The sequence below is a fragment of the Lottia gigantea genome (genome assembly GCF_000327385.1).
Source record: "Lottia gigantea unplaced genomic scaffold LOTGIsca_40, whole genome shotgun sequence".
NCBI classification, from domain to species: Eukaryota; Metazoa; Mollusca; class Gastropoda; family Lottiidae; genus Lottia; species Lottia gigantea.
Window position 1 is genome coordinate 1,251,823 of NW_008709380.1, and position 21,264 is coordinate 1,273,086.

A 21,264-nucleotide genomic window follows, 5' to 3' on the forward strand; every position below is an offset into this window, starting at 1 on the left:
ATCAAAATTTGTGGATATTATTTTATACAACTTCTATAATAAATTACATGATAAAATATTAAAATCGTATGCTGTGATTAACATTTAAGATACAATGTGCTTCACCACATGTGCTGCCTCTATAACTGTTTGTGGAGCAGGACGCCGAATTCTTGGATCATTTACTGGAACATTCAATTTCACGTTGGTTTTATTATTGACAATAAACAATGGGTTGACTTGACTTAATATTTCATCATTCACTGAAATACCATCTAAATATTGTTTCAATAGAGTTCTTAACTGATGGTTCTCTGAAGACAATGTCTGCTTCTCTTTATCCAAAGCCAATTTATCCAGTAAAACTTTGTTATAGCGCTTCCAGAAATTTTCCAATGAAGAGTACTCATGCATCACTGTAGCAAGAGTTTCTGATGGTGGTTCTAAAACAGCTGCTTTGACGTCTTCTTCCTCTTCTTGTGTCAATGATGAAGCATAGAAAGGCAGCACCTTCTCTTCTTCTGTTTCTAATTTTCTACACATTTCAGCTAACCTAAAGATTTGTTCACCCTTCTCCTTTTGTCGTTTCAGCTCTTTAATTCCAGCATTACTTTCTAGTGTCAATTTGGTTAATTTTTCTCTCTCTGCATCTCGAAGTTTGTTCATTTGAGCTTTAAGATCTTGGAAATGTGATAACATCTTTTCTCTTTCTTCTTTCAACTGTCTGTTCTTTTCATCACATTCTTTAGCATTATTGGACATTTTACCTTTCAAACCAGCTATTTGATCTGAAATTCTCTGTAATTTTCTCATTTGTAACTCAATTTCCTTGGCACTCTTTTCATCTCTGATCTTCAACCCTTCAAATGCTGTTTTCCTTTCTTCTGTAGTTTCGTTGTAATTTTGTAATGCTGTTCTAAATTGTTGCCACAAATCATCCACCTTGGTTTCTAGCTGAACTCTCAATGCATGTTTTTCTTCTAAATTCTTATTCTTAATTTCATCCCTCATACTTTGGAAGTCTGCTTTTGCATCATTTTCCCTTTCTTGATAGTTTTGTTCCATAGCGAAGAGAATATCTGCTACATCATTCATCTCTTGATTGTGTTGTTCGATCAACATGGCTCTTTCGGTGTCAAATTCTTCTTTGATGATTTCTAATTCATCAGTGTACTGATCTTGATATTTGGTCAACAGTTGTTGTTGAAGGGTGATTAGGTTATCAATATTCTGGAGATGACTTCTCAGAGCCATGGAATATTGTTCTTCAGCTTCCATTAAGTCTTTAGCTAAAGATTTGATAACTGCATCCTTGCGGTCAACGACTCGTTCAAATGTTTGACTGAGTATTTCAATGTCTTTCTTTAACTCCTTTGATTTTGATTCACGCATAATATTTCTCCATTGATGATTTAGTTTACTCAAATTAAATCGTGTTGCTCTTTCTTCTTTTGATAGTTTATCTTTTAAAAACTGAGTCAACATGTCTTCCTTTTTCTTCCTCATCTCTTCTTCTTCTACTCTCTTTCTCTCTTCATAAGCCATTCTCTCTTCTTCTGTCATTCTAGACAGCAACTTGCCAGACTTTTTAGATTTCTTAGGCATTGTGATGTACTATTCTGAAATTATAAAAGATTTCAAATCAATAATCTGTTTAATTTGTTGCCATATATAGCATTATAGGCCCGTAACTATATTCGACTCTGGCTGAAGATTCCATTTGAAATTAGGGTTGAAATCCACAATCGACACACATTGCAAACTTACAATATATCTTTTACAAATTTAAGCTTATACTAACCTAAGTGTCCAACAAACTAATATATTTTGATAGTATTTCTTTTGAGAGACTGATAAATTTTCATTGACAGCTTAGACCGGATGTAAATAATTGTAACTACGGGAGACGCTTATCATAGTCTTGGTTTTTTAGTCTCTTTTTGGAGAAAAGTGCTCTCCGATTGATTCGGGTGTTATGTACAGCATCATTGTACTGTTAGCGAGATGAATAATATGTAGATTAATTAAAATAATTGTCAAATCAAAAACAATATTTTATTATCAGATTATTAAATTGATTTTGAGAGTAAGAGTTACCCATAGGAGTTTGCTCCCCTTTTATTGTCTCGAATTAATACCCACTATGTTCTAACAAGACAATTCGCCCCAGGATAGTATTTCACATCAGAGTTAATCGCACACATCTGTATCGGTTACTTATAAACAATTCTGGTTGTGTTTCAGATAACCATGATTGTGAGAATTTTGCCGAACAGCAGATTTCAATATGCATTGAAAACTTGCACAAGGTAATTGATGATTAAAAAACAAGAGTATTGGTGAATATATTTAATGTTTCTGCCATTAGAAATGCTTTACTGTTGTGGTTCTAGATATCACGTTCACTATATGTCAGTTGGATAGGTCTAATATTTTGTTCAGTGATTCCCACTCAATTTTCACATGGTGATTCCTCATCTCTTTCAGGTGTTTGTCAGTGATGGAGAACCCATGTCATCTCACAGAAGACTTTTGAAGAACGTTATTCATCCACTCTTTGCATTGTACAGTTTTTCTACCGATTCCATATTTATCAGGTTTGTACTATTTGGACGATTAATCTGGTCGGTTTGGTTATAGGTCGAATTGACTATAAGGGGCGTGCCTTTTAAACGAAAGTGGGTCGAGATAAAATATTTCTGTAAAGTCATCTATGAATTCGATCAGTAAATGAGTATCGCCTATTTATTTGAACTTTTATCTCGAATAATATAGCAAGGGTCTTGAAGCAGTTTTGAAACGCAGCCTTTTTGCTGTTTTCATAGAATGATAGTGGGGGCCTTTATGAATCACGTTTTTGAAAATGTGAATGCGCACGCGTAATACGCACTGCTCTTTATGGGCATTGTTCATCTCATTCACAATACTAGATTCAATCCTGAATAAACGCATCACTCTGCGCGTTTGTTGGATTTATTGAAAGTATTAATACACAAATAAAACGATGAAATGACAATTGCTTGTAAAAACAAACCACTTTTTATGAACGAATTTGTAAAAAGTACGTAATAAATGCCCCGGGACATTATGTGACAGTGAGGCTACAAGGTCGAGGGTCATGTGAACGAACTTACTAGAGATAATACAACAAAATGGCTGACATAGATTTCTACCAGGATGATGGTGATGATAATCAGGACGATGGATTCGGGTTTGATGATGGTTATGGCGATGAAGATGATAATCTCGGACCCCTTCAAAGGCTTGAGAAATATATAGACAATGAAAATATTTTCAACAGGCAAATGGTGGCCCGTGGTTTACTTGACACACTGAGAGCTGTGGGCGACGATGAAGAAGATTGTAAAGCTGTCCTTGTTGCAATGACCCGTCTTTCTGAAGACCCAGAATCTTCAGTAAGGTCTGAATTAATGGAACAAGTCCCACACATTACTGCTTATTGTAAAGAAAACAGTGACCTTTTTCAAACGGCAGTTACAACTTTCATATTACCAATGGTTGTCAAGTACCTAAATGATTGCAATAATCAAGTTCGTAAAACCAGTCAAGCGGCTCTATTGGTGCTGCTAGAACAAGAACTTGTAGAGAAAGAAGATGTGGAAGATCAAGTTGTACATGTTATATTAGAATTATCTAGTCCAGACAGTTTAGACGACCATAGAACAGAGGCTGTGGCCTTAATGAGTAAAATGTCTCCACTCCTTGGTAAAGATATCACTGAACGTCTCTTCTTGTCTCGTTATTGTGAGATGTGCACAGACCCGGTCTTCAATGTGAGAAAAGTATGTGCCACAAACTTTGGTGAAATATGTTCTGTTGTTGGTTCAGAAAACACTGAAAAGTATTTGCTTCCTAAATTCTACTATTTATGTGAAGATTGTGTATGGGGAGCCAGAAAGGCGTGTGCTGAATGCTTCATGTCGGTATCATGTGCCTGTGCCCCAGACATCAGAAGATCAAAGTTAGCCAGTGTCTTTGTCAATCTACTCTGCGATCAGTCTAGATGGGTTAGAATGTCAGCATTTCAACAACTTGGTCCTTTTATTTCAACATTTGCTGACCCAAACACAACTGGTTTATATGTAAATGAAGAAGGCAATATTTATTTTCGCAATATTTATGATCAGAAGGATGATGACAAGTTGGTTTACCTGAAGAATGACAGTAACAATGAAAAAGAAGAATTGTCTGAATTGGAAGGTAAACTGAAGTCAACCCAACTGACGGACTCTTCAGAAGATAATGTGGAGGAAAAAGACATAACACCAGAAGCAATGGAAGAGGATGAAGATAATGTCCAGATTGCAGAAACAGCAAGATCGTTTGAAGAATCAAGGGCAGAGGTTTATGATGCTAGGAATGATAATGATGCTAATATTGCTCAAGAAAATAGTTTATCAACCAATGATGAAGAGTCTGAAAGTAGAACCAGTAATATAGATATCCCAACTACTAGTAAAACTGAAGACATTGACAATAGTAGTGATAACTCACAATCAGATAATGATTCAGTTTTTGGTAGTGCTAGTGATCTTTCTAGTGTTTCTCAAACTGATAAAGATAGTGTTCATATACATTTAAACAATCTAGAATCCTTTAACACTTTTCAATTTTGGCGTTCGCCTCTACCTGAGGTTGATGTTGATTTTGATTTAGTGAATGGAATGCCCACTAATATCCATGTCTCAGCTAGAGTTAAAGATGAAGATAAACGCAAAGTTTATTCTTCTCAGATGAATGTAGTCATTGATGATAAGGGAGTTTCAAAACAAGAAATCGCCAGTGTGTCTGATGATTCTTCATCTTATGATAATGATGGTGTTAAGATTCACATGGCTAGTGTGAACACTGTAGGAGAAAGTAGTGAAATGGTAGATAATATTGGTAGTACTCATGTTTTAGGCCAGCAGATCAATGAAGCCACCTTAGCTGTAATGAATGGTGTTGTACAAGATATCAGTAATAGTAATATTGGGTTTATTGATAGTGACTCCTCTCACTCACCACGTGAAAGTTTGTTGTCAGAACACAGCCACATTGATGATGCCTCACTTGCTCAGCAACAAGACATAGTACCACAAAGTCTCTTAGAAAATTATCTTGGAATGGTGGACCCTTCCAGAGCTCAAACTGTTGATACAGAAATAACACGTCATTGTGCTTATAATTTGCCTGCTGTTGCCTATACACTTGGTCGAAACAACTGGTATGTTATTCGACATTTGTATGTAACACTTACTCAAGATGTTCAATGGAAAGTTCGAAGAACACTGGCCTTTTCTCTACATGAATTAGCTGTTATATTAGGTGAAGAAATCACGCATAATGACCTAGTTCCAGTATTAGATGGTTTTCTCAAGGATTTAGATGAAGTCAGGATTGGTATATTGAAGCATTTTGCAGATATTCTCCAACTGTTGAATCCTGTCATTCGTCGAAGATATTTGGGGCGTATTCAGGAATTTATGTCTACTGATAACCACCGAAACTGGAGATTTAGATTAGAATTAGCAGAACAATTAATATTTCTGTGTGAATTATTCTCCCCTTCCGATGTTAGTTTGTATATAGTACCAATAGCTATGGCCTTAGCGTCTGATAAAGTGTCTGAAGTAAGAATAATTGCGTTTAGATTGTTAAGTTTTATAATACAGAGACTGTATACTGAAGGTGAAGAAAATCTTACTATGACTCTAGTTAATGATATTATTGAGAAGTTTGCTATGAATAAAAAGTGGATAGGGCGTCAAGTATTTGCTCGCGTGTGTATGTGTATTATGGATGAAAATTCGTTACCTCCAGCAGTTTTTGCTAGAGATCTTCTACCTAGTTTACTAGCTTTAGGTCAAGATACCATACCAAATGTTCGATTGACATTAGCTAAAGTTTTATCCCAGTGTATTATACCTTTAGAATATTTTACTTCTCAATCTAACCCTCATCACGAGGATCTGGTGTCAACTCTAAAGAATTTACAGACTGACAAAGATAGAGATGTGCGTTATTTTGCTTCCCATCCACAAGATACCAACATAAGCCACCATGAAACAGTGCCTGTTTAAAAACTTTCTGCTTGACCCAACATCTAATAAATTAAGAATAATTGTAAATGTTTTATACTTGACAAAAAATACCAATGAAATAGTAACTTTTTGAATTAGGATTCTTAGGCAGAATTACCCTACAAAGAACATTGGTTGGCAAGACTGAAATGGCTTATACAATATAAATCCAAAGACAGTTTATTATCTGACCAGTTTTGGCTGTGTTCCCATATTGATTTTATATAAAGTTAGATTAATCTTGCCAATCTTATTTGACCTAAACTGTTAAGCTTGTGCCATGTATAAATTTCTCTCTTGAAATTACAATAACCAAACTAAGTACTAATATGGGTAGTGAGGAATCATAGAAACATATAAAATATATATATATTAAATTATCCTATATATGGGATTCAAATAAGATCTACTAGTCTTCATGTTTGTGTCCAATCCCAACGGTATTTGCTATAGTTACATCATAATCTCTTCACAAGGTTTTCTGGACTATTTTAAACCACAAACATTGTATTGGTGTAAACAAAACAGCTGTCCCACATTAATATGCAAAGGGTTTAAAATATCTTCTTCTTTCTCCCATTAAAACTAATGGCATTTGCTGTCATTTTAGTTCATAAAGTGGGTAATAAAAAACACAAGGAAATATTTCTATAATAGTAGTAAAAGTTACGGAGTTGTTCATTTTTAGTACCATTCCCATTTGTGACCAATTTTATCACACTGAAAGATGTGTTTTCATTCAAAATAAGATTAATTATAGAACTTTAAATTTGTAAAAGCTATGATCTAATTTTTCTTGAATTTTCTGTATTGATTTTCATTTTGGAATGTGATTATATGTTAGAACTGTTGGTAATATAGTCTAGAAGATTTGTTTTAATTAATATGACACTAATTGTCATTCTAATCAAGTAATGATGATTTATTGTTGTCTTATTATTACTAGAAAAATAGCTTTGAAGACTTCTTTGGCCTCATATTTGGAACTAAACTTTGGTTAATCCAAATAAATAATGGCATATCTGATTGGATTATAAATTAAATTCAAAATCAATTCTATTTATTGGCCAATGTTGTGGTATTATTTTGTAATATAATGTTTAGCTTTTAGGAAACTCCATTTCATAATAATACTCTCTCAGGATGTACTCAGCAATTTCTGTGAAATTGTTTAAGCTAATGTCAATAACCACCAATTAAAAATAGTGCTGATCGAGTACCAGGAAAAGAATTTTAAGTTGCCATGCCATAAACTTAGATTGATAATTGTTACTTCATTATCACTTATAATAAATGGCATTAGCAAATCTTAAAGGGTCTAATTATATTGTTATCAGGCACTCCAGTGTCCAATATTACTATTCAGAATGTTGAACTGTTGGACTGTTATTCTGATAAGTGCTTTTGGTAGCTAAAGTTAAACTTTTTATGCTGGAGAAACAAAAATCATCTAATGTTAAAGATTGAAAGCTAATTGATTTCTTATTTACACTTGTGACAAACTGTTAATAGCGGAGGTTCTCAACACTGAATTGCTGTTAATAATAAAAACCAGCAATAGCTTCTAATGTATGAAATTAGAATATTCTGTCATCTACTTTAATATACAACTTCTTGAGGCATGTCATTAACCAATAATGTCTTTAATGAAATAATAACTCCTACTTTATGAATTTTGAAAATTCCAGTCATCTAGTTCATTATACAACTTTGATTAAGAAATAAAGTAATTTCGACAAGTGCTTTCCTATTCAAGCATTATTATTTGTATCCTATAATCTATGTACATAATTTAAACAAAGTGACCTTCATCTGGTTTTCTAAACTAAGATTGCTCTTCAACATGATTTTAATTTTGTTTATAATATAGCATTGTATTTATGATTCGATTGAAAAAGAATATTTTTCTACAAAAAAAATGTAATAAAAATTCTTAACTGAAGTCTGTAATACATGATTATATCAATTTCAACCCAGTTTCTGCTCAGTGAAGCAGGTCAGAGGCACTGACAAGAAAAGAATCTAGTCATTTGTACAATTGTACAATAACCGATCAGATCCCTTGGCGCTCGTGCTTTGTTGCAATTACATGTTACCTCCCTACATTATGAGCCTAACTCAGTGCTAAGAAGTACCAGAATACAGTTGCATTGCATAAGAAGCTACCCGGCAAGATCAGGATTGCTGATGTCAGAGCTTTTGTGGGTCAGTCTGGTTTCCCCTTCACTTCCTTCCTCTCAAGAATTCTTTTGTGAGACAAATATGATTATGATGGTTTGCAGAGATTTTTTGATGCCAATTTGAATTTTTAAAGGGAAACTGATAAGCCTAGCTGTTATTGACACTCATTTGGCTGTAAACCGTCAAAACTAGGGCTCTTTCTGCACCGCAATAAAATAAATAAAGTGTTACAATTAAAACAAAGTGAAAAAGGCTACTATATGTAGTATTACTGCAGTTGCCACTGCCATATACATTAGTCATGCATATCATGCACAGACATTTGTGAAACAAGACTTCAAAGTCCATTTCCATAATTTACAAACATTTTCAATATAAATGATACATTTTAGAGTGAAATGTCAAGAGCTGTTGATTACCTATTTTAAATCAGTTGATAGACAGGAAGCTCTAGATGGATTAATAGGATTATCATATGGATGGATTAAACCAGGAACAGACCAATCATTAAATCAACATGTTGAATTTGTTACTGAAGAAAATGGCAGTGTTAAACTGATTACTTCTAACAATATGTAAGTATCTTAAAGAGAGAAAGAGAAGAACCATTATTCCTTAGAGAAATTGTTGATCTGGGCGGTTTTGTCACAAACATAACTACAAAACAATTCTGACGCTCAATGCTAAGAAATCTGATTGGATATTGCAGGGATATTATTGACCAATCTGAAATATTAAGATTCCAGACTTCCAAGATTTGACCTTTGATAGATGAGGATTTGTGTTAAAAAATTAAAAAACTTGAAAATATGGTCAGTAATCTTGTCACAGATGCAACGCCATTAAGGAAATGATTGTTGATGATTTTTTCTTTTGAAGTATTTTTCTGGAAACTTACGACTATTCTTTTATTTTTAGTCAGGATGACCATTGGAATGAAGATTCTAATAATAGAATAGAGTGTCTGAAGAATTTGTTAAAAAGTTTACAATCAGATGGTTTGGCTGGAGATTTCTTTGTATTTCTTCTCAAGGTAAAAGCTTGTGCCAGACTTTCACATGCCAATAGAATTAGAACGCGCAGCCAATTTGTTTGACATCAAATGAATCGATGTTTAATTTGTACCACTTAGTTAAAAGATATTTTACTAATTTTTTTTCCAGAAATTAACTGATATTATTCGGCAAGAGACTGGAAGTGTAACTGTCAATCAAAATGAAGAGCAGGTGAAAGAGGAGGAGCTGTTGATAGAAATTGAAAAGAAGACATTGGGAAAGTTAGATTCCTTCAATCAGAGACTTATTATATTAAACCTAATAGCTGTTTTATCAGAGACTTTAGATTCCTCTTGTTTTCAATCTCATCAGCAGATACTGGAATTTGTTAAGGTATGAAAAATAAATATTACTTATATATGTATATTAAACATAATACATATCTTATATATTAAGGGCGCTTTTAGATTTTGTACTGTGTACTAGTGTAAAAACGAAGGAAAATGAAACTGTTTTAGGACAGCTAGGTCATTGAACTTCTTAATTATTGATAACTGCAACATTCAAATTCATGTTTCTTTACTGACCTATTTTAATATCATATTCCTAGGCAACATTAGAACGTGGTGTAGAAATCTGTAAACATACAGAAGATGATATATTTACATTGTTTGAAAGTGAAACCATGACGATGGCTATTGGATTGTTAACAGCTTTAATGTCAGATTCTAATCAGGTAAGAATAAAAACTTTTGGACTGAATTGATTATTTGAGCATTCATGTTATTTATACCAATAGGAATACGTCCTCCATACTTGTACACGATCATCTAAGGCATCAAATAGCAAATTTATATCTATCCTCTTTTGTAAGAAACAAGATGGGGACAAATTGTCCTATGATGCCCAATAAATATTAATTGATCATGTTGGTTGCCATTCTCATTAATTTGTGATTTATTATAGAAGTTTACAGAAGAAGATAAAAGTAAAATGGAAGAGTTAGTGCCCTTGTTGAATGAACTAGCTGTCAACCATCCATCAGATGAAATCCAGGAAATGGCTACAGATATAAAAATAGCTATAGCAACTAGAGGAATTGTTATTTCTGAAATATCAAAATCTAAAAGAGAAAACAAAGTTCCTTCTGATGAGGTAATTAATCCAGAGTAATTACAACAGAATTCAACATACTTCGTTATCAGTCATCAATCTTCATAATGCCATGAGTTTTTTCTTGTTTTTTAAATCTGAGGTAAGAAATTATATACTCAAATCTGGTTGAAAAGAAAGAAGATGTATCATTGATGAAATTTCAATATAATTCTGATAACATTTTAAATTATAGGTCAAAGAAAAACTTAAAGAGACCAAACCATTGATAGAAGTTCTCTCTGAAACACCACCAATGGCATCAGGATTATCAGAAACTACAAGATCAAACATTAACAATGTGACAAAGCCTGACTTGATTTCAAATATTGACCAAAAATCAGTGGAAAACATTTTCATTGATTCTGATTCCAAGCTTAAAGAAGTCTTTGAAGAACTGTGCCATCCTGAAATTCCAATTCGAGGTCATGCATTGCTGACTCTAACTAAATTGATAGAATCACAAGATAAAGACATTGTAAAGTATCAAGATACAGTGTTGAATATTCTAGAACAGAATCTTGGTCATGCTGATACTTACTTATACTTACCCTCAGTAAATGGAATGGTTGCCATGGCTAATATCCTTCCTGATAAAGTGGTGCCAAGACTGGCAACAGAATTTTCCAAAATTACAGGACAAAAGACATCTTTACAAAGTGAACATAAAATAAAAGTAGGGGAGGCTTTAGTGAAAACATCCAGAGTTTTAGGTGAGTTTTTGAAAAAAAAGTTTAACATTTAGGAAAAAGTTTGCTTTTTTCATAAGCAAAGTTATCAAATATAAGAGGAATAGATTGTGATATGATTTCCTTCAGTTGTGATTGTTTTCAAACTTAAAAAAAACTTGACAACAAATATTGTTTATGGTAGCGATTATATTTCTAGGTGATATGTTGCCTAAATATAAGAATATACTACTTCCGGCTGTTCTATGTGGTGTCAAAGATACAGATCCATTGATACGGGCCAGTAGTTTATCAAACCTAACAGAATTATCACAATTATTACACTTCTCTATTGGTTCTCATATTCATGAAGTAAGTAGTTACATAGTTTTAATCAACTAAATAATATGTATGAATGAGACCCCCTTTTTTCCATGATTTAATTCGAGTAAAACCCATCAATTAAAATTGATCTAAACGATATCCCTTTATTTAATTATTCAAATTGCTCTATTGGCTACTGCTGAAAAACTTTTGACTGGTGAAAAGAAATAGCTGAAGATGAATGATTTACATGTTAGAAATAACATGTGCTTTTATCATTTAGATTATATCATGCTGTGGAAGTATATTAAAATCTGATGTAAATGATGAAGCCAGGAAAGCTGCAGCTTTAGTTTTTACTCATTTATTACAAGGTACTGGTAGAGACAGTTTTCAGGTAAACAAGCATTACACTTTTGTTTATGCACAAGATAAGTTCAAGATTCTTGATACAAGTCCACTAGCCACTCTGGATCATTCTAGGTCAAAATGACTTAGATTGTGTTCCTGCAAAGTAGAGAGTGCCTATTCGTTTTCCGAGCCAAGAATCTCATAATCTTTGAAGTTTCGAATTGTTTTTTTTTTTAATAAAATGTGCATGTTTTGGGAAATAAAGTTGTGACAGCAGGTCAAGTCCTGGTTCAAGAATTACTAGTATACTTTTATTAATTTCAGATATTAGGTACAGCATTAAAAGATTTATATCGGCTATTAAAGTCTGTGTATATAACAGAATCTAATGATATAGTTAAAACACATATTACACTAGCTCTAAATGAACTAGATCAAATAATGAAGGAATTTTTATTTCCTAAACAGACTTTAACCAAGAAAATACAAGTTTTGAGCGCAGATTAAGGTGATGATGTGCAATATTCAGGGAATTTTGATATAATAAATGATTGTAGAAATTGACATTGTGTTTTTGTTTCCATATAACTGATTTTTATCATTAGCTGATTGTCCCAAGGGGCTTTTAGAAGAAAGTAGAATGGTCTTATACATGACCTATTATCATAAATTCTTTTTTGTAGCTGAATTTTATTTTGGATTCTCATGAATGTGAAAATTGAACCATCCAGATATGTACAGGCAAGGACAAAATAAAAAAAAACAAAGAGTTATTTACAAACTAGGGTGTTTTATTATATTAATAATGATAATAATAATTACTTATAATCACACTTCATTCAGATATCTTATATCTCACATTGTAACCAGGTACATCAAAATACATACAGTATCATATAAGATAGAATTTAAAAAATAGTTGTAACTACAACTAGTTCAATCAATAGTAATCATCAATATAATAATAAAAACATTATCACAAATAAATTAAACAAAGTACACCTCCTTATCTGTTATACTGGCAAATTCATTCTAAATTTATCTCTTCCTTGTGCAAACTTAGATCTTCAATTGTTAAAAAACAACTTATAGTCCTATTTTGTCTTGGAAGAAAATATTCTGATGTAAAATAATGGGTTTCAGAATTACATATAGCTCATCCTTATTGCTTCAGTTTCCTATATCCCCATTGGCAAGCCAGCTGTCTATGATAAGTATACATCTTGAATGGGCATTACAAGCACCAATTGTGCTCTCCTAAATAAAGTTAAGAAATATCACTGGCTCTATAATAATAGCAATGTCAACTGTTTTAAATGCTACATTCGTATCTTTGTGAAAATACCATTGACACAGTCTGAAGAGATATTTCACAATTCATATGAGTTCAATTATACAACTGATAAAAATTCTAATAAATTATTCAGAAAAGGCAAGAGATTGCAAAATTATAAGAGATATTTTCACTCATAATTAAGACTTAAAAGTGAAATAACTGCAATTGCTTGTCAGAATGCCAAGTTGAAAACTGCCTGAGAATATGTTAACTAATAAATCTGGGCTTATTCATATCTGATTGAAATGCTGATTGATTATTCTGTTTTGTATTTTCTTGTGGGTTCCTAAACTCGCCATCTATGATTAAATGAAAGATCACAAAAGCATCAAGACCTGCATTTCAACCAAAATGGTATAAACCAGTTACATTACTAAATATATATATCAATATCTGTCAATTTATCAATCCTTAGAGGTAGACACTACTTGGAGGTTCCTTTATTTCATGACTGCATCCCTTCAAATAGGGGACTTGGTTTAAGCCTTGTATATCTAATGCACATAACAGTTTCAAGGAAGAAATTGTATGGACTAAATCCTGTTATATTAATTTAAGTTACGGTCAATGAAGATAGTCTGAGACACTGGCAAATGCACATGATCCAATACCAGCTTTCGCCATTAATTTCATGCATTCTGTGGCCTGAGCTATTGCCACTTCTAAAGGTGGCTGTTTTGGCAATCCTTTGGATTCTGAAAAAGAAAACTAGAGTACAATATACAAGACAATTAATTTTGATTCCAAACTTTTTAACAAAATCTCACGTGAAATAAACTTTCAATAGACCCAACAAATACATTTTCAAAATCCTTTTCCAATTTCTTAAAACATAATATCATTTACTATTTTCTAGATATCGTACTTTACATTATCAGTGGTTTCTTGATTGAAATAAGTTGAACAACAAAATAGTTGAATGATAAATAATCAAGAATTGAGCCTTCTGACCTACCTAATATGGCACTATTTAAAGCGGCACACACTGGTTCTCTTTTAACAGGTTGTAATTGATGACCTACTGGACTATTCCATGGATCAGAATATGCCAATAAACTAAAAGCATCCTGGAATTAACAATTTAGATAATTAATAACAGATTTTATGGACTAATGAAGATAGTCTTTCTACAATGATTGAAAACCCAACTTGGTACCTATCACAGATTTAGCTCAAGGCATCTGCAATTATAGAAAACATAATGTATAATAATTATACTATTGATAAGACATTAATGATTATACAGTATTGTACTGAGATATTATTTTCTTCAGATAGATGATTTCCATGAGCAGGGAAATGAATATTTAGACATCAAGATTGGTTTAACATTAAAAAAAAATATAATTACTTGTAATGCCTTTTTATTTGCATCATTTTTTCCAAATTGTCTTTTTAATTGTTCACTCATACTTTGTAGTTCTTTACCAAACTGTAACATTTTACTTATTGCATCTTGGCTTCCACCACATAACTTTCTCTTACTATTGGGACAGTCCACTTCTGTTAAAATCATAGAATAAATTGGTGGCCACATTTCATATACTGGTAATGAAAATTCTTTCTTTAGCTGATTAAGTTTAAAAGCAACATTAGCTTTGTTTGTATTTGGGGAAACTTTGCCAAAAATATTTAAATAACCCCACATCATAAAATCTTTAGAAAAAAAATTACAATACTTACTTTAATCCAAGAATATAATTTTATCACACTATCACACATATAATAAAATAAATAAACAAACACTATAAAAACGGGGCAATATGACCTACCCATATCTTCTGTAGAATAATCAGTATGAGAATTTCCATTCAAACACACACTATTGGATTTACCGTTAGTTATAACTCGTTCATCAATAAGTCCATCAGTCATTTCTATATCTTCCTCATCAATATACCGATTACTAGAACCATTCATAGAATGAGTATCAGAATTCACTGTGTTCATTTCTTCCTCAATTCTGTGTATATTCTCATTTTGAGTTTGCGAGTTCTGATTTTGTGCATTATAAGTTTTAACAGATGAGCGACTGGGGCTATTATTGCCCGAGCCTATCAGAGTTCGTTGAGGGTGGAGATTGTTTGTTGAGCTGCCGTAATGTACTGGACTTGAGTTAGGACTGGATCGGTTACTACCACTACTATGACGAGATTTGGGACTGTGCATGGACGGTCCTCGTACTTCTGAATCTGTTCCGTTAACCATTTCTATGAATTGTCTACACTTTAAGGTGAATAATAAATTAGGGTTACTTTCTAATAGTCCAGGGTAATAGTCTTGTGTTGTTGATATAGCTTCTCCCATTCTACCAGCTAATACTAACTTCTGTATTTCTGCAAGAGAGAATGTTATAACATTGTAAGGATTGACAAAATTTTAACCGATGAACCACTCTTGTTACATATTGAACACTTGTCAAAATGATTGGCTTATTAAGAAATACCATTGCTGTAAGCTTGTGCAGGATTTCAACATCATATCTATATTGTTACTTACTTTGTCTGTTTTTAATAGAAGGTAGATCTTCATCTATAGATTCTCCAGTCACTTTAGAGAAAGCTTCAGCAGTACTACAATATCCATGATGTACTAAATATGTTGATACAACTCTACAATAAATCAAGTATATTTTGTTACGGTGGACTCGAATGCCAACTACAGACCTGCAGATGGTATAAGATGAATTGAATGAGTTTGAATTTGAAAAGTTGGTTATTGGTACTGTGTAGACAGAAAAAAAACTCAATTGATTTTGATCAAGCGTTCTTTAATGTAAAGACAGATATTTTACCTATTTAAAGCAGATTGCCATTCTCCTCTTCTATCTGGTACAGGAAATCTCTCTATTGTCATCCTAGTTTTCATTTCATATTCCTGAAATGGATACTTTCATTGAAATTCAATATTAATAGATACATAACTTAGGCTGCTTGGGCAAATGACAATTCAAATTAGTATTTTCTTTTCTTTCCTAAATGTACAACTGCAATAATCAAATCACCTTTCAAATAATTATTTAATCTTAAATGTATTTGCAAAAAATTTCCATTAGCATTTTTAAATGAAAATTTCAATGATTTTTCATTCTTTATATTTGAAAAAAAAAAACCACACAAGGGCATATTACCTTCATATAGTCTTCTATATCAAATATAAATGGTGATTGACCAAAATTAGCCTCTACAACTTCACCTGGTGTTTGTAAACCAACTGTTGGGTAGAGATTGGGCTGAAATAATTAAGACCCTAACATGAGTTTGTACAAGAATATGAACAGGGACCACCCTGACCAGTGGAAAACTTGTAACACAAGGCAGTTGATGACTTAACTGACAGTGAGCTGAATATCACTTCTGTTTTAGATCTATGTATCATTCAGGATATATGTAACGTATGATTTGATAAGGCTAAAAGAAGACTTACTGGTAAAGCAGTGAAGGCAACCCCTGAAAATAAAGCAATAATAATACAGTTATAGTAAATTATAATTTAGCTATATATAAAGACTTATGAATGATAATAACTTATATCAAATCTTTTTCCAGTATATCTGTTGTTGGCTTATCCTATGAGGAAGTGATCTAAATTCTTGATTAAGAATAAATAAAACTGAATTTCTCACCTAAATGAATGCCATTTTTGGTGTAAAAACAGGTTTTTTCTACCAAATTAACACAACATCCGATAACATCTCCTGTGGTAAATGTTGGACCATACTGTTGTCCGGCGCCAGATGAACAAAATGAATTTCCATCATCACCATGGAAACCATATGAATGTTTATCCCATCCTTAAATAATTTATGAATAATATGAATTTAAATTCTTTGTTAAAGATGTCACTTGGTGTATATAATGTTTACTCATATTAATAAAGACAATGACTAATTCCTTTGTCTATACATGAATAATGAAATGGTATCAAAATAGTTGACATAACAAGTCTTAATATGTATAAATAAGACAAGGCAAGGCCTAGTTTTTCAGTTCAAAAAAGGCTACCTTGATGATTTGAATTTGTAATTCAATGTTCAGGTTTTCACATAAGGAATCTTCAAGAGAGAGTCATAGAGTGACATAAGGTGTCTTTGTAAGGATGATAATGCCTAATAATAATAGAATTGTTAATATGTTTACCTGGTAATCTGTTCATATTAACGCCTTGTGCTGATAATCCAATACCCATATATCTAAAAATACACAGTAATATAAATAAACAATATATAAACAAATTTTAACATTGTTTCTAAAGAAACAATTTTACAAGAATGAAATAGGACAATCTGCGAGCTGGGTCAACTAGAAAACCTAGCTTAGATTCTTGACCCATTTTGATTAATGTGACCAAGTAAACTAGGTCAAAATTCAGACACTGTAGCATATATATTTCCAAATTTTTATTCTTAAAAGATTTCAGCAATATTTTCTTATTAGCTAAAACAAGGAAAATAGGAATGACAGATAAGAAGATATCAATGACAATATACTCAATGTATTATGAATTGAAGGCAAGTATGTCTCTAGTTAAGAACAAATTAATATTGAAAGACCATATAGACACCATCTTCACAATGTTAAGCTAGTATGAATTGCCTATAACATCTTTGATAATGATTGTACTCTAGTGAATACAGCCAATCAGTGCTCTCAACCTTAACTCTGTAAGCAAAAAGCCCTAATCTTATTTTCTTTTGAGGGATCTAAATGGTTGTATTTGCTATCGTATGATCCAATCATATTGCTGCATTACATAATGCAAGAACATAGCCTATTGCAGTCAAGATATTGGACACTATTTGACATTTTTCACATGAGAGAACATTGTTATTTAATTTCTTGGAATGGAATTTAGTAGGAACCTGAATATCAATAAAATTGGTCATATACAATTCTTTCTGTATTTATATTATTTATAATAAGCTAAGATTAGCCCAGTGTACTAGTCTTATATATTATCTTATACTAAGCTTATATAACAACATAGACATGACCATGTGTATTACTAGGTCTATATTACATTGCAGTTATAACTTTAATTTATATTAGATGTTTACGTTACATAAAGGAAATTTTCCTGCTTATAACACAGCCTTCAAGCTTCCCAAAACAACTGGAGAATAACTATCACATGTTATAATGAATTGGAGACACTTTATCTATTGAGCTCCTTTTGTGCAATTTGAAATATTTTGATGGCACTATCTCTATGTATTGATGGGAATTGCAGATGTCCCACTGGACCAAAACATTGGAGAGAGGTGAATTGAAAATTTTAACAATGTAATTTTAGGCTAAGTGTTCCTTTAACATAACTCAATGTCAGTGATGGCTTCACTATGCTATATATATATATCACTACTCAAAGCAAGTCAATAATCTTATGAGACAACTTTGTCTATCTGTCTATCTATCTATACCAGAAGAATATTCACTTTAGGACTTGTTTTTATGGAAATCATAAAATCAGGTACTTAAATGTCTAGCTTGAAGCCATAAACCAAACCAACATATATTATTGGATGAAAATGCAATCAAGCGCAGAATCACAATGTTCATTACAAATACAGAAGGGAATAAATGTCATTTATAATGCCCAAACCTAAAAAGCATATAACATGTTTTTTTCATAAACGATTTTAATTTAATTCATCATGTGATCCTTTGTTTTTAAGTGTTTTTATCCAGATATCAAAATATCATGAATTTATCTAATACACTATTATTGTCAAATGCCCTTGTTAGAAAATAAACCAACATGTCAAATTTATAAATCAAATAATATCAAAGTTAATCATATAGTAAAAGGAAAAATGAAAGTAGACATGAAACTAGTATTTATACTCCACATCATTTATTAGTCAAAATGGCCAAGTAGGTTGAAAATCAATAGCAAGTTTCTATAGAATTCAACTATTATAATACAATATTATTATTCAACTCTCCACTAACTCTATTCATTCTTCTGAGGTAATAACCACAAATAAATATTGGTTACACCCATTTCATTACTCAGATGTCATTTTATTTATTTGAATAACTCATTATTCTATTTGATAGGGTCCAAGATATATTTTCACCATTAATTGTAAAGGGACAAAACTACCTCAAAGAGTTGATCTCAGGTCCTGTAGGCCCAACTATGACACCAACTGATAGAAGAGATTTTTCCCCAAATCCATGACAATGAATAAGCCTTACTTACCCATCTCTACCCTTGCTGATAATTTTAACTTCAAAGTAGTAAATACCACATGATGATGGTATAGGGTGAGTAGCTCGAACACTTGCAGCATCTTTGTGAGTCTTTCCCATACCTTGAAAATGATTATGACAGAAAATAATGCTTTGAGATAATCATATTTTGATTATTCCATGTTAACACCCTAAAATCTGCCATTATTAACCAATTTTGATCAAATTTCATATGTGTAAGCTTATTATAAGCTTTTAAAAACCTAAAATAAAGATCAAAATTTGAATTTTAACCATTTTGGAACATTTACCCTAGTGACCTTGCCTACTGAAATTGTGATAGCTCCATCAGTTTTTAACCTTACATAAAATTTGGTACCGGTATGTAGATAAACTTTTGCAACACTTTTGATTTAAGACCCATTTGCTAACCCCTGTTATTTGTGATCTTGAATAGTGAACTTGAGCAACTCCTACAGTTATCAATGTTCATAGTTTATGTAGATATTTTCAAACAAATGTCTTATTATTATAAGCCATACACTAAGAAACAATACTCCTGATTGGCCACATCAATAATAAACCATTTTAAACCATGGTATTGCCCAGTCTTATTCCTCTTATGCCAGAACTTTGCATGTAATTTTCAGTTGCAAGGCTCTTGTTTTTATATATAATCATAATCAAACTAGGCTCAAGGTACCTTTTGGTCATATAATCTTTAAAATCATAAAAAGGAGAATGCAAAAGCCAAAAATACAATTTGATATTGACGTCTAGCCTACTCTACATAAAAATTCTGTGATTGATGTGTAAATGGACTAAAATAATTGATGGCATAACGCAGTCTTTAGGAATGAATAAAATAAACACTAAAGGAATAAAAGTGAACAAAAGAGAAATAAAAAGTAGGTCATAGAAATGACGTAGGATAAAAGAATAGATCTAGTATCCAGTACAGTTAGAAATAGATTATTATTGCGAATAAAAAATCACCTTTGTAATGCACTCGTAAATTATTCTGGGAGAGCCCTATGAAGTTATATTTGTCTTTAGGGCTCCATGATCGAGGCAATGGTGTCTCGTTCTCACGAACAGCGGGATAAAGTCGTTTCAAACGATCATCAGTCGACATGGTATCCGAATTTTGCGAATCATCTAATCCAACACCAGACGAATTCGCCATCTTTCAATCCTTCATTCGCTCAGTTCATTTTTAACAAAACCCGGATGTGACGACAGGTGCCTAAAAATAGAAATTTAGTTACAGTAATCACGATTGGCTGACTAAATTATAACATCCAATCAATCTTTGGTTTACTTTGAACTTGCTGTAAAAATTGTACTTTGCATAGATGCAATAATACGCAATTAAACAACGTATTACTAAAATGAAAGTAGAAATCAATTTTCTATCTCTCGAAGGCCTTTGATTTCTGGAGATGATTAAATCCACACACAATGTGCTTCCGATAGTCGATTTAAAGATTGTTTATTAGTCTTACATTTACGCTTGTACATTGTCCCCCAATATAGATGATAACACTTATAAACTTGAACTTTACACAGTAAGGCAATTTGGCCAGACATAAGATTACACCATAGAATGTAAATCTATAGAGTTCCATTAAGTATGTCTTAGGCCTGCATAAAACAAAAAAAAAAAAAACAAAAACGTGTCAATCGACGATGATAAATACCAAGCGTGTTCATCCATTCACATTAATTCCACCCCACCCAAATATTAAAACATGGATTGCCCCTCTGAAAGTATTCTTACATTACTACAACATCATATACGGTACCATTGTCCCTCCTGATATATTACTTTCCCCTCTGAACAATCATGGTTGGCTACAGGCCTGAGCGTGTTTTCATGTAAATTTGTTCTCGCATCGTTGCCTGTTATGACCTTGCCTAACTTTTGGCAAATCTCCGTTTCAAACGACATTTAGGCACGTAGCTAGAGGGGGGGGGGGGGGGGGGGGGGGAGGGGGCCAT

At 32.4% G+C, this 21,264-nt stretch overlaps 3 protein-coding genes across 3 annotated transcripts; 2 read left to right on the forward strand and 1 right to left on the reverse strand.

Annotated features, from left to right (window-relative positions):
* Nucleotides 1-3,131: 3,131 nt before the first annotated feature.
* On the forward strand, nucleotides 3,132-6,062 carry LOTGIDRAFT_122480 (hypothetical protein; the record flags this gene model as incomplete). Its single annotated transcript, XM_009060024.1, has 2 exons — nucleotides 3,132-4,082; nucleotides 4,251-6,062. The coding sequence occupies 2 exons, from the start codon at nucleotides 3,132-3,134 to the stop codon at nucleotides 6,060-6,062; spliced, it is 2,763 nt and encodes a 920-aa protein (XP_009058272.1).
* An 885-nt stretch (nucleotides 6,063-6,947) lies between these two features.
* Nucleotides 6,948-12,240, forward strand: LOTGIDRAFT_163518 (hypothetical protein; the record flags this gene model as incomplete). The annotated part of the gene is made up of 10 exons (XM_009060025.1): nucleotides 6,948-6,973; nucleotides 8,636-8,818; nucleotides 9,162-9,276; nucleotides 9,407-9,631; nucleotides 9,849-9,974; nucleotides 10,205-10,393; nucleotides 10,587-11,103; nucleotides 11,279-11,430; nucleotides 11,666-11,779; nucleotides 12,058-12,240. 10 exons carry the CDS (start codon nucleotides 6,948-6,950, stop codon nucleotides 12,238-12,240), a joined length of 1,830 nt encoding a protein of 609 aa, XP_009058273.1.
* A 1,393-nt stretch (nucleotides 12,241-13,633) lies between these two features.
* LOTGIDRAFT_122405 (hypothetical protein) lies at nucleotides 13,634-20,398 on the reverse strand (the record flags this gene model as incomplete). The annotated part of the gene is made up of 12 exons (XM_009060026.1): nucleotides 13,634-13,764; nucleotides 14,025-14,136; nucleotides 14,421-14,572; nucleotides 14,842-15,405; nucleotides 15,569-15,681; nucleotides 15,864-15,946; nucleotides 16,200-16,301; nucleotides 16,496-16,518; nucleotides 16,695-16,862; nucleotides 17,209-17,261; nucleotides 19,274-19,385; nucleotides 20,260-20,398. 12 exons carry the CDS (start codon nucleotides 20,396-20,398, stop codon nucleotides 13,634-13,636), a joined length of 1,752 nt encoding a protein of 583 aa, XP_009058274.1.
* Nucleotides 20,399-21,264: the final 866 nt, after the last annotated feature.